The following is a 25,216-nucleotide window of genomic DNA, read 5'->3' as shown; positions in this document are numbered from 1 at the left end:
TCGACGCTTTAAACTGTGCCCACGTGACCCAGATCCCTGATGTGCCGAGACCACTGACGCTGAATGTGTGTCAGGACCACTGACGTTGAATGTGTGCCGGGGCCACTGATACTGACTGTTTGCCGTAACCACTGATACTGATTGTGTGTCGGGACTACTGACGCTGACCGTGTGCTGGGACTACTGACACCAATTGTGTGCAGGGACCACCAACACTGTGTGCTGGGACCACTGACGCTGATTGTGTGCCGGAACCACTGGTACTGATTGTGTGCCGGAACCACTGATACTGACTGTGTGCCGGGACCACTGGCCCTGATTGTGTGGCGGGATCACTGACGCTGACTGTAAGCCGGAACCACCGACACTGACTGACACCGAGACTGGCTGTTGCAGGCTGTGCCGCGCGGTCCGGGCGCCCCGCCGCCGCCGCCGCCGCCGGCTCCCGAGCTGGGGACGCCGTGGCCCTGGCCCTTCCCGCCTGTCCAGAGCTGGCCGCCGCCGGCGCCGGCCTCACCCTTGGCACCGGCCGCCGCACTGCCGCGCATCCAGCTGCCGGTACGCCAGCCAGCGCCCATGGCGACCGCCGGAGCGCGCAGCCCAGACGGCGGCGGCAGCGCGAGCTCTCCCAGTCTTTTTCATACCACTAAAAAGTATTTATGTGTGCAAATATTCGCCGACATGATGTTCTTTTTAAGTTGCTTGTCTTGCCTGAGTACTTCTTTTAGATGCCTGCGGAGCTGTTTATTGGAAAGTAGCGCTGCCTGAGACTCACATGTATAGATTTTTGTGGGTGTGAATGTTCTGAGTTTTTACTGGGCTACTTATGAGGTTCAACGACGGCCCAGTTTTAGGGGCTGTCTTCAGGTGTTAGAATCTATAACTCTGGATCCCACGACGTACGTTTCACAATATTCGACAGTAATTTATGTCATGTGTTCGTGAAACCACAAACGACTGCAAACTGAATAAAACACATGGATTTAAAGACGGAGTGCAGGTCACCGTATTGCCATGTTATTGTCCCCAGGCCATTTGTAACGATCGCCTTCTGAGCACCATGTCAGTAGACGAGGTCTGCCATCTGGTGTCAGGACTGGCAGGCATCAGTTCGGAGGCCGCCGCCAAATACCACCGCACACTGCAGCACAATAACATCAGCGGATGGGTGCTATGCGCGTGCGACACGGTCGCGCTGAAAAAGGTGCCGCCGATCATCAATGCTAATTGGATCCCTTGCTAAGATCGATAAGTGTATGAATGTGATGCAACATTCTAGTTAGACATTCTAGAATTATTATGAACTGTTTCTTTGCGTAAGTTATAGCGTGTGAATATTAAACGTATGAGCTCATATGTGGACCATATTCTGCGTTGGGCTAGTGTAATCCAATTAAACGTGAGTGTCTATAATGTTGATAACCACCCGGCTTTGCTTCGATATCTTGTTCGCCACGCTCGCTAGTGTAGCGTTCTTTTAAACGCGACTTTTTAATCCCCTTCCATGAGGCAAAATAACCTTACACCGCTGGCGGTGTTGTGTCTGGCGTCATGCTTAGGTTTCTGTAAAGTTATCTTCCTCAGCACGGGCGACAGAACTACTCCATATGTGATTAAAAAGTCATCACGTGTGCTCGCTCTGCGCTCGGGCCTGACCCCACCCACTGCAGCCGGTGCGCGCGGCCACTTGCCCCGCCGGCCGCTGACCGCCGCCGCCGCCGCCGCCGCCAGACTATGAAGATGACGTTTGGTGACTGGGAGACGTTCCGGGCCGCTGTCGAGACGCTGCGGCAGCGCGAGGCGTCAGCGGCCGCCGGCAGCGCCGAGGCAGCCGAGGCGCGCAAGATTCGCTTCCAGGTCACCACGGACGCGGGCCAAGTGGGGCAAGCCGTCAGCAGCAGCACCGTCAGCGCGGCTACCAGTGAGTGCCGCTCGGTCGAGGGCGGACCTGTTGGCTCGCTGTCCGGAGCGGCTACCAGTGAGTGCCGCTCAGCCGAGGGCGGACCTGTTGGGTCGCTGCTCGGAGCGGCAGCTCACACAGCTGGCAAGTTGAGTCCCGTGATGCTGGGCTGCTGACAGCCAGACGTAAGTCTGACACCGGGCGCGGTCGAGGTCTATTCCGATTTACCTGACACACTGGAGTCAGGTGGAGTCGGAACTGGGGTGACATGTTCTGATTGCAGTCACGGAGAAGTGCCCTCAAATGTAAATGCTAATTACCGTAGGTGCCGTTATTTTCTCAGCTTATATCAATGCTAGCCAATCAATTTAAGAGACGACCAATCGACGCTGAAAACAACAGAGAATGGATGTAACGGGGCACATAGCTCCGACACAGTCATACGAAAGCACAGCAGTGTTACTGGAACTGTGTGTAGTGTGTGTACACATTTGAATTTAGTTTCGCTTGGCATCTGCGAGGAAGCACGGTAATAGCAAGCAAAAATCATTTTTGACCGTATTGGCTTTATTATTCGGAACTTGAGGGCGTGTTGGCGATTTCAGTTTGTTTTAGCGATTTCGGATGCAAGTGCGCGGTTGGACATGGTATGGGGTGGGGTTTTGGGTCAAAGCCTTAACACACGCCCGGGTGGCCGGCTAGATACCCTTCGCCGTTCGGATGGGGTCAATTTGACCCCCCTGAGATCTCGGGAACTCAGAAAGCTAGAGACATCAAATTTGCGGGGCGTGTTGTTGCAGGGCGTGAACTCACTTAGGTCAACGTTTGAGGTTCCTAGATCATGGCCTCCGGGTCAAATAAGGTCAAGTTCCATGCTGGTCTCCAAAGTGCCCCATAACCTAGGTAACTATTTCTAAGCAAAAGGTCACATGCTCATTTAAGTCAGTGACCTTGTTTGACTTTTGGAGGGTCATGGTGACCAACATCATGCAAGACTGCTGAGTTTTGCAGTTGAATAAGCGACAAAGGTTACGCGAGGCAGTATGCTTCTAAAAACAAAATGTTGACCTGGGTTATTTAGGTCAATGACCTATTCTGACCTCTAAGAAGCTCATGAAAAATGTATAATGCGGTTCCTGCTATCAATAAATTTGAAATGAACACCAGAAACTATCCCATGCAGCAGGCCGTAGAGTAAGAAGACAAGCTGGTTTTGACCTTGGCCTGACCTTCATACCTGACCAAAGGTCAACGTAAAGTGTTTATTTAATATTGTTTGCCTAACAAAGTATCTCAGAGGCGTATGGCTTCGTCTAACACTCCGTTGTTGCATCAGATTGAACAATTCCCTAGAAAATGACTTCGCTGAAACCGTGGCCGGACTTTGACCTGCCACAGGTCAGCGACCTTACAAGGCAAATCTAAATTTTTATCTCAAACAATGCGCTATTTAATTGTCTACAGCTATGCAAAATTTGGGCGCGGCTACGCCGCGCTGTTCGGAAACCGTTGCGGAAAAAACCTTTGCGAGGGCCAATTTGACCCCCACCCGAGCGCGTATTAATTTGGTGTGCAGGTGAGGTTAGAATTCACGTGTCTGGTCGGCGCGCCTTGTAACGGTCGACACAAACGAATTGTAGTAGCCTTAGATAACGAACTAATTATCCCGCCGATAAAAATATAAATGGGATCGGAAGTTGATGTTTTCTGGGTCTGCTTGAAACATGTGACCCATTGATAAAGATGAGACAGCTGAGTTTAAATCGATTCGGCAGAGGGGAAGATGAGGGCAAGCCAACTACGCAGAACCCCCTAAAGCCATATCACCCAAAATTGGTATTGGACGCGATTTATGAGTCGGTTAGCTGGGTGCGGTTGGTGTAGCAGCACGAGCGCTGCCGTGGGAGGCGCCGGGCCGTGTGCAGCCATGTGGTGGTGCCGACAGGTCCTGTGCCGCCCGAGAGTCGTCCGTCGCCGGCTCCGGCGCCGAGCAGCAGCGGCGGCGCCACCAGACGCCGGCTCAACGAGAATCACCTGGAGAAGCAGGTGAGGCCCGGCCGGGCCCGCTGACTCCCGCGGCCCGGGACACCCGCCGGTGGGAGCCCTGGGGGACCGCGCCACACCTCGTCAGACAGCTCTGTCCTGTCCATGACACACTCGCCGCTCACCAGTGTCTGAAGCTCATCAGATCTAGTCGAATTCGTGCCGGCGCTGCGTTTCACGCAAATTTCAGTCAAGTAAGACCCATGTCCCATTCATGTCATGCCCATGTCCGACTCCCGCCGGACCCACGTCCGACTCCCGCCGGACCCACGTCCCACTCGCGCCAGACCCACGTCCCACTCCCGTCGGAAACACGTCCCACTCCCGTCGGAAACACGTCCCACTCCCGCCGGACCCACGTCCCACTCACGCCAGACCCACGCCCGAAAAGCCGCTCCGGGAGCCAGCTCCGATGTGACCGAAGTTTTTCTGTGCCCTTTCCTGTCCTGCCTTCCTGTAGCTCCCTCTTGTCACCTCTTCAACTTCACGTATCGCGTGTTTCAAACCGCCCTCTTAGAAGTGCACCATGGCTTACGCTCTGATCCTGTTGCTCGGAGCCTAGCTTGGCGTGACGCCGGTCAGGGATAACTGTGGTTGGGTTTCTCTCGTCCACTCCCCCCTCCCCCCTCTCTCCTCCATCCGAATGATGAGCTCCGCGCATCGTATTCATTCATGGGCAGCGATTCACGTCTTCCTCTGTTTAAGCCCCATAATCGAGTTGCTTGCATGGCTTCTACTCACATGGAGACGGATGCCCAGGTGCTGGATGTATATTGCGTTTGACGATACACTTGGATCATTCGCCCTGCAGCGACAGCAGGCTTTGACGCGGCGAGAGTGGAAGGCTGTGGTGTGTGGACCACCCGAAAGTCTTTCGTGTAAATCGAAGTGCCTGCTTAGATCCTATGTTGGGGGGCTCGAAATGCTCGCATTTAGGTTGTCATTTAGTCCGTGTTGCGGGTTTTCAAGTAGCATGAAAGCCTGATATGCTTTCTTGTCATGGATGTCATTTGGCTTCGATGTGATCTACGTATGCGCTTGATTTTCTTCAAAGGAATAAGCAGTCGTGATTGACAGCAGTCAAATACATAACTTGTGGCCGGAGCCGGGTTTTTCTTGGCAGGTGCCAGGTGGCCGAGTCCGAGGTAATGCTTGACTTCCTTCAGCATATATAAGTTATTGTCTGATATATAGGTAACGAAACAAACATGAATCACGTCAAAGGTCAGCAGTCAAGTACTTGATATTGGCGCTGACCGAACCGGGACTTGGTTAAATATCAGCCCGCTACCCGGCTACCAACCAGATAGTGAGTTTGAAGAGCTCAGGGCGGCCGTGGCCACTACTGCGGCACTCTGCCGATCATTTTCGGTTGGGAGGAATTCAGCTGAATGCAAAGCATAGATTGACTGATCCTTTAACAAGGTATCGCTTACTGTACAGGAGACGCGAGTAGCAAAACATCCCACAGAGCCCGGTCGCTGATGACGAACGGTTTCAGTTCAATACCATAGATATTGTTCAGTTGTTGATCACTTCATAATCTGGATAGTCTCCCGTAATTTTTGTTTATCTCAGCGATACGGATGGCCCCGTTGCTTGTCACTGGGCGGAGCCGCGCTGAGCTGTGCTGCTCCTCCAGACACCTACAGTCCGGGCCAAGGCTGTCTAGCTGTCCGGATCAAGCGGACGCGTGGCCGCTGGCGCCGCTGGCTGCGGCGAGTCCCGCTGCAACCTTTCGTACTGCATGCCGCCGGGTGATGGCGCCACCGTTCGGCACCGGGCCGTGCTGACCTGTACGCGTTGGTGGAGGATGGAATAGTGTCGCGACTGCGGTCGCGGTCTTAGCCGGTTTGCGGGCGGCTGATGGGGTCTCGGTTGCCGACGTGGCGGGTTTGGTGGCGGCTAACCGACTGATGCCCTGCGAACGAATCCATGCCGGGCAGCGGAACTAACCCGGACCTGAGGGAGCAACGGAGAGCGGCGGCCAGGTGAGTGCGACGTCGGTGTGACTGGGGCTGGCGCGGCGGCACCCCGCGGAGGCGCAGCTGGCATACTGGAGGCGTACACTCCTGCCAGTGGCAGTCCAGGCTTGCTAACTTTATAAATGCTTATGGCATGATAGCAAGAAACCCTGGTGTTAATCGTTTGGCTGTCGGGACGAAAATGAAGTCATCGACCAACCTTTGAATTAATTTGTTGAGCGTGGCGCGCCAACAGTATTCTCACTGCGCCTTCGACCGACGCAGCAGTCCCCAACCCATTGGAACCTTAACATGCGCGGTCGCGATGGAATTCCACATGGGAACATAGAAAAGGAGGTGAAGGTGCACTGCTGTATTTGGTTGAGGTGCCAAACTGACTGGGACTGCTAACTGTGTTTGCCTTTTCTCCTCGCTTTGCTGTGTGGTGCGTGAGTGCATACCTCTCCTAAATCACGCGTGCTTTGCCGTTGCCATGCCCGTGGGGCTCTGCGCACGGCGCCTGAGAATAACAGCTATGATAGCGTTCTCTTGCACCTTCGGCATTACGTCGTGTTGCTTGGTTTGGTGGCACCAGCCAGTGTATTGCGGAGTACTCCGCATTCACTTACCACTCAGTGCTCAGTTATTGTTGCCACTCATTCAGTTATTCTCGCACGGAATGTTCCATCTCGGTGCTGTGCGACTGCGCGCTTCAGCTCCATGCGCGGTGACCTCCTGCCAACCCGGCTGACCTCTGCTGACCCGGCTGACCTTCGCCCGGTGGCCCGTTCCAGCTGGAGGATCGTCGCGACTCTGCCAGCAGCCTGCACGCCGCAGCCTGTCCGCCGCTTCAGCAGCGTCACGCTCGGAGACATGGTGCACTGTTCCTACAGCGAGGACTTCGACTTCAACCAGTACCTGGAGGAGGAGGCGCTGTTGGAGGAGCGCTCGCGGCACCGGCATCGCCCCCGGCGCGGCTCGCTGGCCGCCGAACCGCCCGACGAGCTGCGGCTGTACCCGATCCTGGAGCGCGGCCGCTCGACGGACGTGGCTGTCGATGTCGAACGCTCATCAGCCGGAGATATCGGAGGCGCTGGAAGCTGGACCTGCGGCGTGGCGCGCCGACGGCGCTGGAGCTGGCGGACGGCGTCCGCGTGGAGCTGGCGGACGGCGGGCGGCTGGAGCAGGGCGAGGGTGCGGGGCTGCTGCCGGGCGGGGAGTCGAGCAGCGAGGACGCCTACGCCTACGACAACGAGGGCTACGACCGTTTGTAGGCGTTGCACGGGCCGCTTGGTTACGGCCCGTCAGCACGGGCGTGCGGCTCAAGGGTGATGTCGAACGAATCGGCGTCGGCACCCGCACGGATGATGGAATGAGGGGCTGTCCTGCCCTCAAGACATGGGACCTTCCCTTCTCTGAGTCATGAAGCGGTGTCTCCGCTGGAGTAGGGACGTGAGTGGACGAGAGAGAGAGAGAGAGAGAGAGAGAGAGAGAGAGAGAGAGAGAGAGAGAGAGAGAGAGAGAGAGAGAGAAGAGAGAGAGAGAGAGAGAGAGAGAGAGAGAGAGAGAGAGAGAGAGAGAGAGAGAGAGAGAGAGGAGAGAGAGAGAGAGAGAGAGAGAGAGAGAGAGAGAGAGAGAGAGAGAGAGAGAGAGAGAGAGAGAGAGAGAGAGAGAGAGAGAGAGAGGAGAGAGAGAGAGAGAGAGCGGGAGCGGGAGCGGGAGCGGGAAGGGTGTGCCTGCTGTATGCACGCGTGCCGACAGCGGCAGCGATAGCGCGCTGCCGTCAGGCCAAGCCTCGGGGACGGTGAAGTGCCCGGAGTCCTGCGTCAGCTGTTGACCGTCGCCGCGAGCGGTGTCCGCTGTGAGGACGGTGGGGTGCCCGGAGTCCTGCGTCAGCTGTTGACCGCTGCCGCGAGCGGTGTCCGCTGCGCTGACTTGTCGATCAACGCGACGCGCTGAGGAGAGCAGGTCCCGCTGTTGAGTACCGCACTTGATATTAACGTGGCGGGTGGCCGGTGTGTGCCGCCGCCATTCCCCTGATGATATTTTGTGCGAAGCGTGTGCTGCCGTGCTTACTGCTCGCCTTTGTCAGGTGTACTGGTCAGTAACAAGTCGCCTGCTGTGTGATTATGATGGCCTGTTGGCCGGTGACCGCGAGGGCCTTCATCAGGCACATCGTAGGAACTCACGTGACGAACACCATGTGCCTTATGTGGCTCTTGCGTGTGATGTACATGTACTCCAATACCCGGCCATCACTCATAGGACCACCAGTTGTTGCGTGGTTGGGACAGCTAACGACTGTCATTCTCAGTCGTGTCCGTGTGGACCGAGAGTGTTCAGACCTCCTGGCATTCCTGCGCTTCGCTGTCGGTGGGGTGCCGCCCGTGCAATGCTGCCGGCGTGCGGAGGGCACCTCCGCCCGGCCGGCCGCTACCGACGGTGTTTGGTCTGTGCTCGGCAGGGCCGCCGCACTGTGTCGGTAGAAGCGAAGCGCTGGTTGGCTGCTCGCACGGGTGACCACGGGCTCATTGGCAGGGCAGGCGAGCGATGATGCGTATTGGTGTCCTGCTACGACAGCAGATATTACCAGTGAGAAGCATAGATGTAGCATTGACGCGTAATGATACCTTGGAATACCCGTTGTTTGCTGTGTCATTAATTAATTGTTTTGTTGCGGACATAAGCTTGTAACCACCAAATTAACCATAGATTGTTGGGTTTGCGTGGCTCAACGGTGTTTACTGTCCTGCTTGCGTAACATCACCGAATACTTGTACGTCCACAACGAAACTATTCTCGCCGGCGCCCTGCATCGATTCATCTTGCATCGTAGCACGTTCAGCTCGTGTCCAGTGCGAGCTCAATGTCTTTATTGCGTCCTTCGAATCTTGTCATCAGTAGTCCCTACTACGCATGGGGACGGTAATCTGTGATGTCATCAGTAGTCCGTACTACGCATGGGGACGGTGATCTGTGATGTCATCCGTAGTCCCTACTACGCATCGGCCGGCGACCTCTGGTGTGATCTGCGGTGTGCTGCACTGTGTGCTCGCTCGACGCGCCAGTCGAGTCTCGTGTCTACCGTGCACCACGTCACATGCATATGACTGCGCACATCTCCTGCCGTCTGGTTTAGAGCTGTCACCGAATTGGCGGCGTCTCCCAACTGTCCAGCGCGTGTTGGGTTAGGTCTTAGTCTCCGTGGTGTATGCGAGAATCAATACACGCACTACACCTGTGACAGGTGGCCGGAGTTTGACGGCTCTTCCGTGCCGAGGCGCATGCGCGGCTGAAGGGCCGGTGTCTCTGTTCGTTCTGTTCTCGCCTCTGTTCTGACTCCGGGTGGGCAGGCCACCGCCGGCTGGCCACCCCCAGCCCTGTCGAGAGCATTCGGGCTGCTTGGAACATGTGGTGTGCAACGTCACAGGCCGTGCTCCTCGGGCAGCCATATCAAAGGGTGGCAGATTGTATTGTCTCTCTTGTTCCTAACATTTCCTGGACGTATAATCTTTCCGGCTTGGAATATTTTTCAGGTAGGGTGTCGTGGATTACTTGGTCACCATGAAACTGTCGCCGAGATTATTTTTTGTGCAATATCAGAACGTCCGGAAAGCGCATATCCTCACTGAACCTATTATTGATTTATATAGTGATGATACTGAGCTTGTGCTGCGTCCAAAATCCTGATTGCCTCAGCGCCAGCTGATAGCCTGGAGTTTCAGTGGTTCGCCGTTGCTGTAGCTTACAGTGGAGAAGCAATGCAACAATGCTATGACGCTATGCTGCAACGATACGATGGAGAGTGAGGAGAACTCACGGCGCCATTTATTGTCTTTCGTCTTCCACCTTTGTTCAGTTGCCAAAGGTTTAACTGCTCCCCGTATTTACTGTTGCCCTTGTCACGGAGGAACAGTGCTACCCCCAGTTTGTCAGTGTGCGCGTCATTTCAAAACAAGCGTTCAAGCCCGTGTCCCCCACTGGGACGTATCCAGAAAGTCTTAGGAAGTCGACGTTAGCGTAATCGAGCCCATTTGCGGTGCATTGAAGGGATAATTTGCGAGGTCTTCAAATGTTGAGACGGGTGGGTCGAACCTCTACACCGTTCAGTTGCCGAGCATAGTTTGAGACGCGGTGGTCCGCGTGCCGCTACAGGTACGCCAGTCACGCACGATGGACGACCGCCCTGACCCACCGGGGTTGCGTATCGAGCAGCCTCCTGTTGCGCCCTCCCCTGCGCACGAGCATCGATACCTGCCGTGTAATTGCACTTGTGATTTTGCACGATAGCGTGATAACGTTCGTCAGACGGTGAGGCTGCAGAGATTTTTGCTCTGCGGTCCGTAAAGTTGAAGAAAGTGCAGACTTTATGTCGAGGCGGCTGGTTGGGGCCTGTTACAGCACTGGGCAGCATTTGTCGACATCATGCAGAGGCGGACGGGTTGGAACTTGGTACAGCACTGGGCAGCATTTGTCGACATCATGCAGAGACGGACGGGTTGGGACTTGTTACAGCACTGGGCAGCATCTGTGTACATGTGACAGTGGACGATGTCGTATATGGCGGCCAAGGTTTTTGTGACAGCAGGAAGAAGACAGCGTCGTAGACATATCATGGATACAGATTTCACCAGCAATAATGCGTGTGGACAGCCGTTACGCATAACACCATTTTAGACCGTTGGGTGCGGCTCGTGAACAATTGATTTGAGGTGTTTGCATAGAAAGCTGCGGCTACTTTGGATGTATACCACATATTTTAGTTGACGAGCCGTTCTCTTTTAGGGTGCAAAGTTGCTGCAAAGTTTCGACTTGCGCATAGCCCGCCTGGTGACTGGTGACCAGTGTTGCGGTGCAGTCTTCATCGGACTGCCGCCAGAGCGTTGGGAGTTGAATGTCACGTCGCAGCAAGAGGGATTTTGCCGTTGTCCTGCTTTGGCTGCGGGTGATAGATGCTCTTGTAGATCGCGATTTTCTTCTCATCGTGAAACCATGGCATTGACAAACGCTTCAAGTCTTGATGCGCTCCCTGAAACTCCTTACAAAATCTGCAGCTGTTGGCGGACGAATTAAGTTGTTTTACGATTAATGCTGTTTGTTTTGCGCCAGGTATATGAATGCCGAGGGTTGTGACAATTAGCTTTTGCGCCCTAGTGATCTGTATCGGATATTTTCCTATTTGCAGTCTGCTATACCTCCTTGCGATATTTGGCGCCTCATCTGGAGTACCCACCATCTAAAATGTCACTGGACGATGCATCAAGTTGATGATTCATTAAGAGCCGAATTCAGCTACTCTCAGATCACGTGTTCGGTTGTGTGACCTCTGGCATGTCGATGCCATATCCCACATCACGTTGCACAGTCTCAATCATGTGTCATCACGAGTGTCGGCCCGACCGGGTCACGCCCTGCCAGAGCAGCGGGATCAAGCGAGCCCGGCGCACCTGGCCGACTGCCGCGCTGCCCGACACGGCCCGCCTGACTCTGTCGCCCGTGACCCGGTGCTCTGACCTGACTGTTCGTCCCGCCGACCTGGCTCACCGGGCCGTGCGCCGCCGCCAGGTGACGCTGGAGGAGCAGATGATCTGGGGCGCGCTGCAGACGCTGAACGAGGACGCCTGCGAGGACCTGCGCGAGGACCAGGAAGTGATGGCCGAGTCCGACGGCGGTGGCCAGTCGGCGCCGGCCGACGACGCCGCCGACACCGGTCAGTGGCGCTGCCAGCACGTGCGTCGGGTTACCGTCCGCTAGCATTGAATCGTGTTCAGTATTTTCATTTATTGTCTTGGTCGCACTTCTTGGGACGCTGGTGGGCGCTGCTGCAATACATCCGTTCTGCATCCCATGCCATTTGTGTTCAACTCATTCTAGGATGTGAAAGACCAAATTTATGATTCCAGCTTTTAAGAGCGGGGCTCAGCTGCATTGTTAACATTTCAGAAAATTAGCGCTTAGTATTTGGCAATGCCTGGACTCGCAAAAGCCCTTCACATCACCTACGTTTTAAGCTAGATTCCTCATGTGCATCGGTAAGTGCACCACTTCGGTGCGCCGGCATCGCGAGTGGTGGTGCCGTCCTCTGGCCCGATTTGTGCCGTCCCTCGCCCCACGTGTACCGTCCTCCGGCCCGATTTGTGCCGTCCCTCGCCCCACGTGTACCGTCCTCCGGCCCCACGTGTGCCGTCCCTCGCCCCACGTGTACCGTCCTCCGGCCCCACGTGTGCCGCTCTGCGCTGACGCCGGAGTCCCGTTCGTCCGTCCCAGCGCCGGACGACGAGGAGGAGACGGCCGTGCTGTACCTGCAGCGTTCGCCGGGCTCGCCGTCCACCGCGGCCGCCACTGCCATCGCCCCGGCAGTCACGGTCGGTGCCGAGGAGCAAGCGGCGGGCTCCAGCTCGGCCCTCTCCCGCTCTGGCTCCGTGCTGTCTGTCAGGTAAGCCGCAGCCGACGACGTTGAGCCGGCTAAGTTCGTCGTCGCGTCCCTAGGGCACTGTTTTGTTTGTTAATCATGGTGTCTGTTGAGACGTTCTGTTACAGAACGATTCAATCCCATGGCATCGATCATTCGTCTAAGCGATGTTTCCTTTTCCATGGTGCCCCACACGCTTCGTCTATTAAAATAGTTGCCTTTCATTTGTCGTATAAATTATCAATTGTTTCATGTAAGCGCCCACGTACAAGCGGCATGTGGATATCCAATCCTGCGCTTCGATGGACGGCAGGACATCCCTTTGAGATAATCTGCGACCGAGTCACAAGGTGGTTTCTAGCTTTTCCTAACCCCGGCCTAGAAAGTGCATCGGGACGCATTGCCGGCTGTCTGCGATACAGATGTTACGCCGCCGCTCTGTAGTGGCGCGCGCCTGTGCGTCTGCATGTGCCGCGTCGGCCGCGTCGGTCGGCCTGTGCAGCGTCGGTGCAGAGTGATGGGAGGGCGCCGTGTCTGCCCTGACCCGGCACTGACCCTGACCCTGACCCAGCACCGGCGCCGTGTCGACAGGGCTGCCCAGCTGGCGGCTAGCGCCGGCTCGGCGGCCAGTCCGGAGCGCCGCCGGCCGCGCGCCATCTCGGTGCGGCCCGTGCGGCCGAGCAGCCTGGCCACGGTGCCCAGCGAAGGCCGCTCGCCGCCGCCGTCCTCGGCCGAGGACGCCGACCGGCTGAGCGTCGACTCGAGCCTGACCGACCTGGCCGCCCGGCCGCCCGGCTCGCCGCGCCACAAGCTGCATCAGCTGCGCGAGTACCTGTCGCGCACGCTGCCGCAGAAGGTGCGCGTCACGCCGAACGGCGAGGCGACCCCGCTGGTCGAGCTACGCGGCCGCGGCCAGCAGGACGGCGAGCGGCGCCCGGCCAGCCGCGAGGGCGCGCCGCAGCCGGCGGCCGGCGAGGCGACGCCGCTGGTGCCGCCGCCTGGCTCCGGCCCGGACCCGTGAGCGCGGCCGAGGCTGTGGCTCCGGGACCAGCGGCCGCCCGGCGCCCAGCCCTGCTCCGCCGGACCGCGCTGGGGCTGGATGGGGACAGCAGGCTACCGACCGGCTGCGCTGTGAATCCAGAACTCTGAACTCAGACTCCAGCACGGCTGAACGAGTCCTAGTCCGCTGGCAGAAGCGGGTCGATTCGGCGGAGACTGTCTGCCTCGACTGCCGGTTTATCTGATGATACTGCCTGTGCCAGCTGAGCAGTAGTGACGCTTATTGGGTTGTTAACAGGTCACGCGGCGGGGGATTTTAAAGGGCCTTAGGCGTTCAGACGAGCTGCTTGATATTCGCCGTTGGCTGGGAATAACGGCATCGTAACTGCTGTTCCATCACATTTTATGTTGCTACGACGCCTCCCTAAATGCCTAATTATTCATGTGGATGTATCCCTTGCGCGCAACATGTATGTTTTGCAACGGAAGCTAAGCTAAGCGTTCCCTGTTCAGAGACTACGTAGAGTACGCCTACATTTCGCAATGCAATGTCACTCAGAAGGTGGGCAAGAGGCCCAATGTTCACCATGTGCACCTGCAGTGTCACCGCGCGAGGGGCGTTAGCGACCAAGCGTCGGATGAGTTTCATCGTGGTCAATAACGGCCCTGTTTTCTTTCGCTTTCCCCGAAGTGATCGCTAGACCTCGGTCTGATAGGATGAGGCATACGATGGGGAGAAATCCGCCACCAGTGCTTAGTATCACGAGCTTGCTTGTACCTTTAAATTAGCAAATTTCATGAAGACCACGGCTGCCCCGTGCGCACTGGGGTGCTCGGCGACATGACGCGTGTTTTCCGAGCGGGCCTGGGCTCCGGAACGGCTGGCGGGCGACCCGGCGGCGACGTGGCCGTGGCATCAGTCGGAAATACATGTGTTTGTCGGTATCATGAATTTGATTGGCTGTAGCGACCGGATCTAACTCGGCTCAGGTCTCAACTCGGGCGTAGCCATTACACGTGTGTGGGCGTGAAGTGGAAGTAGGTGCTGAATTCTTATCTTGGGAAACACAGCCCAGCTTCAGCCATTTTAGTGAGGAAAGGTGACAGAGAACTGAAAACGGTTTGAAATAGCGCCGAGCGAAAAAGCTGGCTTGTCCTACAGCAAAGGTGTCGCAACGTCTGCCGGATTTGGAGACGTCATAATTTTGTGGAAAAGTTGCTTTGTTTTATTGTTGTATTTTATTGTATTGTATTATTATAGTCCCCATTACTTGCATAACAGTTTTAAATATGCATAATGTGATCGCATTCAACACTTCATTGGACGATGTTTACGAAATCCATGCATTAACAACATACTGTAACGCTGATGTCTCCAGACGCATGTGGTTCCTTTTCGCTATCACGATACTGAAGAAAATCGTTAGGTCAAAAATGTCGGAAACCTTAATGGCTTAAAATTGCCTGCATTTACTTCATATTGAAGCTGATGAGGAGCTGACAGTCATGCAGTGTTTGGCTCATTGTCTGCCGCATCTCAGGGTAACCGCGCAGCGTATTTGCGTTATTACTGCTGTGATCCTGTGTTGTTTTCAGTTCTAACACTGGGGTTCACCGCCGGTGAACTGCTAACCACTGCAGGAGTCGCTTTGGTGTGAACAACAATGGCCATTGAAGTGCCGTGAATTGTAGCAAATTGATCCGTATATCATTACATTGGCCCTGCCAGTTGTTTGCAGCCTCCAGTCACGACGTTCACTCAGCTCAGACCACGGGTTCGCATACCCGCTCTTGCCGCACCTTGGCTCTAGTAGCCTCGCCTGCTCGCGGACGAAACCGCGTAAATATACATGTTATCTTTGCATCATCACGCATGAAAATCGCTGCACTGCTTAGCGTTGTCACGACATCGAGTTAATAGCCATACCATGATTAAGTGACCCCACGCAGTGATCTTAGTCATTTCACTTCAGTACCCTATTCTGACCTCTAAGAGGTCGACAGAAGATGTATGTTACGGTCTCTGCCATTAGGGGAATCAAATCAAATATGACGACCTACCTTTAAGCTATCATCTAATTTCTAAGGAAGCTCCCCTTTAAAAACAGATTGGATTTGACCTCGGTCTGGCCTTCATACGTGACGCAAAGGCAATGAAATTTGATAAAATTACGATTCTATTAGCAAATTGTGCTTTAAATTTTTCAAAGATTATGTCTTCGTCAACACTCCGTCGTCGCATCACACTGAACGATTCCCTAGAAATTGCCTCCGCTGACAGCGATGTCCTAACTCACTTATCAGCAATCTTTAAGGTCAGTAATCTTAAAAGCTAGGTACAATTTTTTAACCAAAAGATCTGCTAGTGAATTGCTCTCAGCTATGCAAAGTATGGCGCACGCTCACCGGCGAAGGTGATGCGTGGAAGGCCCACCATGCCAAATGCTGCTATTTCTTACATATTCCGTCACGGAGAGAAATTAGATTAATAAATATAACTTTGGAATGTTATAATATGCTCCTCCCGCTGGCCGAGCACACGACTTTACAAATCAGATGTGTTGGGCCTGATAGACTGTTAATTCATACGAAATCGTTTCATACTCTGCACTACATTTTTTATCATTTGGGACTAAACGAAATGCGAAGCCCATCGATTTCAACCCATGACGCTTATGTTCATTTTTCACTCTCGTATTTTCACTGATATCAAAATTGCACTTCACGTAAAAAGAAAGGCCTGAGGCTCCCAGTTTTTCAACATTATGAGTTGAAAGTTCTGTTGTGGAGTCAACGACCTTCAACATACCATGAAGTACTGGTTAAGCGACATGGTACGACTAAATAACGATTATATTGACGGCACTCAATGTTTCGACCTGTGCTCATCATCTTTCCCATCACCTACAAAGCCGGGGCCAGCGATTTACGCTGGTCGGGCCCCCGTACATGCAGGGGCCCGTAGTGCTTAACAGAGGGTCCTGCGTTCGCAACCGGGCCCCGGCCCTATGGGCCCCGAGCCGACCAAGGGCAGTATTCGATGCGGCCTGGAGAGGGACCGGGGCGGCCCAGCGGAACCGACGATCAAGGGGTCGATTGGAGGGCGCAAGGACCCGAAGGACTAACTGTAGCTCACATAAACAATCAAGGCCCATAGGATCATGACCCGATATGTCTGTCAGAGGTCCCCATGCACCGTTTGAGGATCTCTGAGACAATGTAGTTGTTCCGGTCGGACAGAGATTACGAACACTGAACAGTTAGCTCCCTGTCAGTCTGAGCCCTGGGGGCCCATTGCCCGAACAGGAGCAAGACCGAGCACCACAACCTGCATTGGTCTGGGTCCCTGAGACAATGTTTGGGGCCCCTGTACCGGCCAAGGGCCCACAGTGCCCAACAAAGGGTCATGTGTCGGGTTGTGGCTCCGAGTCGGCAACGGGCTTTGTTTGAGGAGCTCCGAGGGGGGACCGAAGGGCCCCTCGGGACCAAAGACCAATGACCCAGTTAGAAGGTTGAAGCACCCGAAAGGCTGGCTGTAGGTCGCATTAAGGACCTTCACCCGAAGGGCTGGCTGTAGGTCGCATAAAGGACCTTCACCCGAAGGGCCGGCTGTAGGTGGCATTAAGGACCCTCACCCGTAGGGCCGGCTGTAGGTGGCATTAAGGACCCTCACCCGTAGGGCTGGCTGCTGGTCGCATTAAGGACCCTCACCCGTAGGGCTGGCTGTAGGTCGCATTAAGGGCTCTCACCCGTAGGGCTGGCTGTAGGTCGCATTAAGGGCTCTCACCTGTAGGGCTGGCTGTAGGTGGCATTGAGGACCCTCATCCGTAGGGCTGGTTGTCGGTGGCATTAAGGACCCTCACCCGTAAGGCTGGCTGTAGGCGGCATTAAGGACCCTCACCCGTAGAGATAGCTGTAGGTCGCATTAAGGGCCCTCACCCGTAGGGCTGGCTGTAGGTCTCATTAAGGACCTCCACCCATAGGGCTGGCTGTAGGTCGCATTAAGGGCCCTCGCCCAGAGGGCTGGCTGTAGGTCGCATTAAGGACCCTCACCCGAAGGACCGTGATCCCAAATGTCAGTAGAGGATTTGTTGTACCGAATGGGAACCCGTCAGACAGAACGTTCCACAATTTTGGCCAGAGATCACCAACACCAAACAGTCGGCTCCGTGTCTGTCGGTCTGAGCTCTCCGGCCCATTTCACAAGCAGGGACAAAGCTGGGCCCGCGATTTGTATTGGTCGGGGCCCTTGCAACAATGCAGGGTTCTGGCATCGGTGAGGGACCCAGTGTCTAACCTTTGACCTGGTGGCGGCGCCTATTCCCACCTAGCGCACTGCCCAATGCGGGCGACCGCCCGTCGCGTTCAGGTGAAATTAGAGAGATTTACAACTAGAGCGGGACATTTTCAAAGATCAGATGGTGCGTGGAACGAAGGACAGTGGGCGTTTGATAGCAATGGCTTGGGGCTGTCGAGAAACGTTGAAGCCGGTGCGGCTGATTAATGTTCGGACTCGTTTGGACGCTGTTTCCCCACTTAGTTCTGTTGTAGGCGTCCGCTGGTGGATCAGTGGACGAGAACACGCCATTCTAGCCGTGCCTCAATATTATAAAACAATTGATACGACCACGTTGGCTTCGGCCCCGCAATAAACGGATTCGGTGCCACCGCTACAGGATAAAGATTTCCGGATCACTCAATCGTTCTGAATTTCTTATCCGATCTGTATGGGAAGCGAGTGTATTCTGCGCACATATTAATGCATTTAGTGTATATGTAGTGCCTAACCTGATAACATAATTCACCCTGGCCTATTTTCCGCACTTGGTTCTATGTGGACACTGAATACGGCCTCCGGGCCGTATTCAGTGTCCACATAGAACCAAGCCTTTTGGCCTTTTGGCCTTTGGGCCAAAAATCGGCCGCTGAATCGTAGGGCCCGAGTGGCTCTAGGACGAGAGGCTCGTGCCCCCTGTGCCCTTTTCCCCGTGTCTGCGCTACTGCCTTGGGCCAATGACCGTTGTACGGCTGGAGCGCGTGGGTGTATTGGTAGCATGTCTTGCGACAATGAAACGTTCGAACAACCCTAGTTGCGCCGGTCCATTTGGAAAGTGCAAAGCGAGAGCACGGTGAGGTTTACAGACCGCATCAAGAGAGCTGTTCAATCGTTTCCAGGCTCCGCGGATAACAATCTTAATACTTCTGTCTTGCAGCTGTCTTGCACCAAATTTAGTAACGATCCCGAAAGCCTTCCTGGGGACAATAACGCGGAACCTCTTGCGGAACCGGAATGCAAGTTTGGTTGTGGACAGCTCAAGGACAGCAAGTTGCGGATAGTTCTCAGTCCCAGGAAAAAATGCAACGAGATCGGATTAATAAGAGTCGGATATAGCTGGAGAAAATATTCAAGTCGTTTTGGAGGGCTTGAACAAAAGCTAGTCCATCGGAGTAAGTGCTTGCATTTTATTATGCTGTATAGTTCATCACAAAGTCATTCATCTCCATTTTCGAAAATTTTCAACATAGTCTGCAATAGGTCGTGCCAACCCTCCCCGGCAAGGTCGAGTTACCTTCTTCCAGATAACTGCAGAATGACATTCCTCTGCAATAACTGTGAAAAGTAAAATAGCGCTCATATGTTTACGCGCCAGGAGGACGGGTGCTTACGTGGAGTTGTCAGCATGCGTATTGCGCAAAAACCTGTAAGCACAATATCTCCCTCTCCAGGATACCGTTTTCGCAAAGTACATGCTTCGTTTCGCTGCGGAGGGCTTAGCTGCATCACAGAGGCAAACCAAGGGAGCAGATAAGTTTAAAAAGGTACGCAGTTCACTAAAACACGAGCTGGAGCAATCTTTCGGCGTGGATATTCCGACTCGTAGCATAACCTAGAAATGTCAAATTTTGACATAATTGAATTTACGTATAGACCAACACAGCCTGTAAGTTTGGTGTGTCTATCTCTCTTGGTTTCTGAGATCTTAGGAGGGCCAATTGGCCTCCAACCCGACCGAAAGATATTCAACCGTCCACCCGGGCACATGCTAAGCCCCATCGCTAGGGTTTGAGCATCATTTTATCGGATGTTTCAGGTACGAACGCATAATGAATGAGCTGATGCAATAATTGCAAGGGACTGATATCCCTCAGCACCGCCTACAGATCATTGAGCCGTCCCGTTTCCGAGAGTTGCCGAGTTTTTCGGAACGGCGCAGTGCATGGCAGGTCGTAATCTTAAACTAAAAAAGAGCGCGGAATTTTGCCAGGGACGCTTTCCTTCTTGTAGAGGATAGTGAATGAGCTGATACAAGAATTGCAAGGGACTGATATCCCTCAGCGCCGCCTACAGATCATTGAGCCGTCCCGTTTCCGATAGAGTTGCCGAGTTTTTCGGAACGGCGCAGTGCATGGCAGGTCGTAACCTTAAACTAAAAAAGAGCGCGGAATTTTGCCAGGGACGCTTTCCTTCTTGTAGAGGAGAAAAATAGCTGAGGAGGAAAGCTAAACAGCTCTCTTTCTTTTCACGAATGACTTGCAGTTAGTTGGATATGTCCCGGAAGAAAGGCTGTCACTGGGCCTTGCGACGCACTCAGCTGCTCAGACTATGTGGGATCGTCTGCCTACCATCCTAGTACGAACAGCGACCTCTGAGGCCCACGATAGTCTGGAGATATTGACCATGCTCACTTATTGCACGGCCACTTACCAGAATCAGCCTCACCAGAGAAAAGCTTCTTGCGAGTAGTGCGTCCATGGGAAATAATCATATTTACTTGTATTAATTATGCATGCCATTGTTAATGGCGGCTGTTTGTTAATTGACCCTCTGTATTGATTTGCAGACAATGATTATCGAAGCAATTCCCTGTCATAAGCCAAGTAACTGGGAGCGTCTGCCAGTGGCGGCGAAAACATTGCTTCGCCGACGAAACATGGACCTTTACGAAGCAGACGCTTTAGTCCTAACATGGACAGCAAACGTCACTTTGCGCTGATTCCGCAACAACGCTGTTACATTAACACCGTCTCAGGCGTGCTTGTCACCTGCCATATTAAAGGGAAGCCCATGGTGTGGTTGCTACACACAGCCTGGGCACGTTATGTGCATCGATCAGACGGCTTTAATCACGAGCGGAGCCATACAGCCATTCACCACGCATACCTCGGGAATTGTCCTCAGTAAACGGCAGGCACCTGGTGTAAGGTTCGCTGCGGCATCGCCACGTGGTATTACTCCCTATCACCACTGAACCATGCCGACACCATCCGTCGGTCCGCCCCCTCTCTATCGCCACTGAACTATGCCGACACCACCTGTCGGTCCGCCCACTCTCTATCGTCACTGAACTATGCCGACACCTCCCGTCGGTCCGCCCACTCTCTATCGTCACTGAACTATGCCGACACCTCCCGTCGGTCCGCCCACTCTCTATCGCCACTGAACTATGCCGACACCACCCGTCGGTCCGCCCACTCTCTATCACCACTGAACTATGCCGACACCACCTGTCGGTCCGCCCACTCTCTATCGCCACTGAACTATGCCGACATCAGCCGTCGGTTCGCCCACTCTCTATCGTCACTGAACTATGCCGACACCACCCGTCGGTCATCCCACTCTCTATCGCCACTGAACTATGCCGACATCACCCGTCGGTCCGCCCACTCTCTATCGCCACTGAACCATGCCGTCATCACACGTCGGTCCGTCCACTCTCTATCGCCACTGAACCATGCCGACACCATCCGTCGGTCCGCCCACTTTCTATCGCTACTGAACCATGCCGACATCACCAGTCGGTCCGCCCACTCTCTATCGCCACTGAACTATGCCGACATCACCCGTCGGTCCGCCCACTCTCTATCGCCACTGAACTATGCCATCACCACCCGTCGGTCCGCCCACTCTCTATCGCCACTGAACTATGCCGACATCACCCGTCGGTCCGCCCACTCTCTATCGCCACTGAACCATGCCGACACCACCCGTCGGTCCGTCCACTCTCTATCGCCACTGAACTATGCCGACATCACCCGTCGGTCCGCCTACTCTCTATCGCCACTGAACCATGCCGACATCACCCGTCGGTCCGCCTACTCTCTATCGCCACTGAACCATGCCGACATCAGCCGTCGGTCCGCCCACTCTCTATCGTCACTGAACTATGCCGACATCACCCGTCGGTCCGCCCACTCTCTATCGCCACTGAACTATGCCGACACCACCCGTCGGTCCGCCTACTCTCTATCGCCGCTGAACCATGCCGACATCACCCGTCGGTCCGTCCACTCTCTATCGTCACTGAACTATGCCGACATCACCCGTCGGTCCGCCCGCTCTCTATCGCCACTGAACTATGCCATCACCACCCGTCGGTCCGCCCACTCTCTATCGCCACTGAACCATGCCGACATCACCCGTCGGTCCGCCCACTCTCTATCGCCACTGAACTATGCCGACATCAGCCGTCGGTCCGTCCACTCTCTATCGCCACTGAACCATGCCGACATCAGCCGTCGGTCCGCCCACTCTCTATCGCCACTGAACCATGCCGACACCACCCGTCGGTCCGCCCACTCTCTATCGCCACTGAACTATGCCATCACCACCCGTCGGTCCGCCGGGATTTCTCGTCGGCTCACAATACTCCATCGCTACGCCCAAGGAGCCCTCGCCTACGTAACGCGTAGGCTTACCTCCATCGCTTCCCGCGAGGAGTCACTGAGTCAAGCATCTATGACGCATTTAGCCCGTCATGACAACACAATTCGATTGAAGTCATGGAAATTCCCAGTCATCCCAAGCTGTACACAGTATATGAAATGTTCAAGATAGAGGAATTGACGCATAAACACAAACCTGACCACTGCGTGTCGCACCTTCCGTCGTTTGGTACGCTCTTATAGGGCCTAGGGGTGCGCCGTGACAAGGCACGGTTTACAGAGAGTCATATTAATATGTACATTATGTACAGCTGTTTTGTTATGCATTCGTAAACATGCAATAATGCCGAAGCACCACAGGCCAATGATGCGGTCATTACGTCAACACCGTCGTACTAAAACCCAGGAAAGGGACCACGCTGCAGCTGTTACGTCGGGCTTGTGTGTTGATCGCTCCAAAATACTAATTAGCTTAATATGTAGTGACATTTCCCTATGTGCGTGAATATTCCGGCAAAACCGACGGACCGGTTCGCCGTGAGGCCTGGCAGCACGCAAGTGATGATTATTGTAACACCGGTATCAGAGTACCCTACATCAATAATAACATCAAGATGTAGTCATGCCTCTCTTCCCTTGAACACGCACAGCGATAACAAATATCGACAGCCTTGTCCTTCATCAGGCATGGCGACACGCTAGTGCTGGTCCTCAGCGATCCGGCATCGGGGGTCTGACTCGGTGATTTCCTGTTAAGCGACTTCGCTGTTGAGGAAAAAGGATCATATGTTTACAAATTCCCCTTAGAACGAAAGCGGTGAATGAACATACGCTTATGTGTAATTACTTGCAGTGGGGTTTTCCTATTCATTTAGTAGACTCGTTCCAAATTTTATTGGAAACCGTCATCAGCGTTGCTATCGATAATATAACGTCCAATGTGTTTACACAACACATGACTGAAGTCGCAGCAGTGAACGGTTGACCTTGAAGTCGTGAGCGCTGAGGGACCGATCTGCCGGACGCTCCGCCCTACTGCTCGAACAACACATGACTGAAGTCGCAGCAGTGAACGGTTGACCTTGATGTCGTGAGCGCTGAGGGAACAATCCGCCGGATCCTCCACCCTACTGCTCGAAGCGCCTCACCAGCTGTCATTCAATGGATGTTATCGGCAATAAAGTACTTTATAAAACGGACCACAACCGAAAAACTGAAAGTCACTTACCAGACGAGCAATTAAACATAAAAACCTCGCAACCTATCGATGCGTTGCATGATTCATCGGGACAGTAGGATGTAAACACGAAAACAGTATACGGTGTGTGACAGACCAAGAATAATGCGCAAGTGCGCAATCTAAAAAAACCTGCACAGAGCGTTTTTTTAATTGTCTAAAAAAAGAGAAAAAGACCGGGGATCTCAGAGAATCGCCGAAGGGTCGGCGGCTCCTCCACCGCCTGGGTGTAGGAACAGGGGGCCAAGCGGGCCATACCCCCCACTTTTCAAAGTGGGGGAAGGGGGGGCAGCATTGTTGACTGGCCCTCCATTTTTCAGATTAAGGTTGTGTTTAGCCTACTTTTGCACTTTACTAAGCATACATTGCTGATTGGCTATTTTGACAGCCATTTTCCTCAAGATGCGTCGTCTTTTTCGTTTGCTCATCGGGCACTGCTTAGTGTCACAGCCGCGAAGCCGGAGACGCGCGGCCTATGGAGACTGCAACGCCGGGAGTCCAGGCTGTTGTTGCATTGCTATCACTTGCGAGCGCGCATGTTCAAAACCATATTGCGTAGATTTTCATTAAAAAAATCAATTCTTACTGAAGAACACAGAAAAGGCATGGAACTTGAGTATATGTCACAATTATTGGACCACCTACGACAATCACGGATGTTGTTGCGTCAATAAGGGTTCCTGTGCTGATCCGGGGCCAAGTGCGCGGGTCAGAGGGCCTCCCATGTCAGGGAGGGGAACAATGCGATATGATATATCCTTCTGATAACCTCCGGATCGACCAGGAGATCCTGCCCCGCGTCGCCAGAATGACAGCCAGAAGACACTTCGCGATCGGACGAAATAACCTTCCAGCCCTTGATAGGAAACGGTTAGGTGCCCCTGGTGTTCTACTCAGTTCTGGTCTTCTGGTGTTCTACCCCTTGCCCGGAAGGAAGTAAGGGGTCTCATTATTGTTGAGTGGAGTGGGGTACTATTAATGTTGTATAACGTGGGTCAAAATGGGCTTTAAAAAACAAATAAGACCATCCCATGTTTGCCTGAGAACATTCATTTTTCCAGAATGGATTAGTGAAACAAATTACATCAAAAGGTTTGAACATGCCTGCCCGCAACATCGAGGGCAAGGACAACGAGGGCCTGGGCTACAGCTTCCGTAAAACCGAACGGTTTCGGCTACTGCAAGTGCCACCAGACGGCGGGCGCCGTGTTAATCTGTCTTCCGGATAGATAAAAAGTTGCAGAAATGCGAAAAATAGAGACTCTTTCTTTACTCTTCCAGTTCAACCACCAAATTCCAGCCCACTTCTCGGTGCTTTAAGGGCCAATCTGTTCTTATCATCAATTTAAAAATCGCACGCGTGAAATATGCGCCCAGACTGTCTTCTAAATATAGGATTTGGTGTCATGAAGCTTTCAAAGATACCTCTTTCAGAAGCATCATCATTTTTGTCCACCCGCTGGCCGCAGCTCAATATTAGCCACTGGGCCAACGCGGCGCGTCCCACGGAGACTGCAACGCCTGGAGTCGAGGTCTTTGTTTCTAAGACTTGCGAGCGCGCATGTTAAAAAATGGCGGTACCTAAATTGTATACTAATCGATCCTGACTGAATGGTGAACATTTCCAGACAAACATGGCTCGGCCATGTTGATACACATTGTTGATCACTCGATCTGCAATAAAATTTACGTCTTAAAATTTAGATCAAACACATCGATTTAATCTGCCTTCGCGATGTCCTTAATTTCTGTAGAACTGAGATAAAAATTCTGAAAAAGCTTCTGAATTCTATCGTTTAGAAAAAGTCCACGAAACCATTGCAAATTAAGGGTGCCGGTGATTCATACCATGCGGTCGTTCAACGCCTAGTTTCTGCAGTTTGTTAACTTCAAAATGCCAGCAGAATTGATCTTAGGTAGCTTAGAATTGGTAGCAGAATTAGCTTAGGTAGCTAGCTTAGAATTGATCTGCGGTAGCTGCTGGTTTCTGTTCTGGT

At 53.7% G+C, this 25,216-nt stretch overlaps 1 protein-coding gene across 1 annotated transcript in view; it reads left to right on the top strand.

Annotated features, from left to right (window-relative positions):
- Positions 1 to 13,592, top strand: part of Arms (Ankyrin repeat-rich membrane spanning) — a 108,379-nt gene extending 94,787 nt beyond the window's left edge. The window contains exons 28-36 of the mRNA XM_037212591.1: positions 397 to 558; positions 1,031 to 1,204; positions 1,732 to 1,921; positions 3,846 to 3,946; positions 11,473 to 11,617; positions 12,175 to 12,343; positions 12,911 to 12,948; positions 13,027 to 13,242; positions 13,582 to 13,592. Of these exons, the coding sequence (XP_037068486.1) occupies positions 397 to 558; positions 1,031 to 1,204; positions 1,732 to 1,921; positions 3,846 to 3,946; positions 11,473 to 11,617; positions 12,175 to 12,343; positions 12,911 to 12,948; positions 13,027 to 13,242; positions 13,582 to 13,592 (1,206 nt within the window). The remainder of the gene's footprint in view (positions 1 to 396; positions 559 to 1,030; positions 1,205 to 1,731; positions 1,922 to 3,845; positions 3,947 to 11,472; positions 11,618 to 12,174; positions 12,344 to 12,910; positions 12,949 to 13,026; positions 13,243 to 13,581) is intronic.
- The last annotated feature ends 11,624 nt before the right edge of the window (positions 13,593 to 25,216 follow it).

The sequence above is a fragment of the Pollicipes pollicipes genome, unplaced genomic scaffold (assembly GCF_011947565.3).
Source record: "Pollicipes pollicipes isolate AB1234 unplaced genomic scaffold, Ppol_2.1 Scaffold_3087;HRSCAF=3621_pilon_pilon_pilon, whole genome shotgun sequence".
Taxonomy (NCBI): Eukaryota; Metazoa; Arthropoda; class Thecostraca; order Pollicipedomorpha; family Pollicipedidae; genus Pollicipes; species Pollicipes pollicipes.
This window is presented reverse-complemented; position numbering and strand designations above follow the sequence as displayed.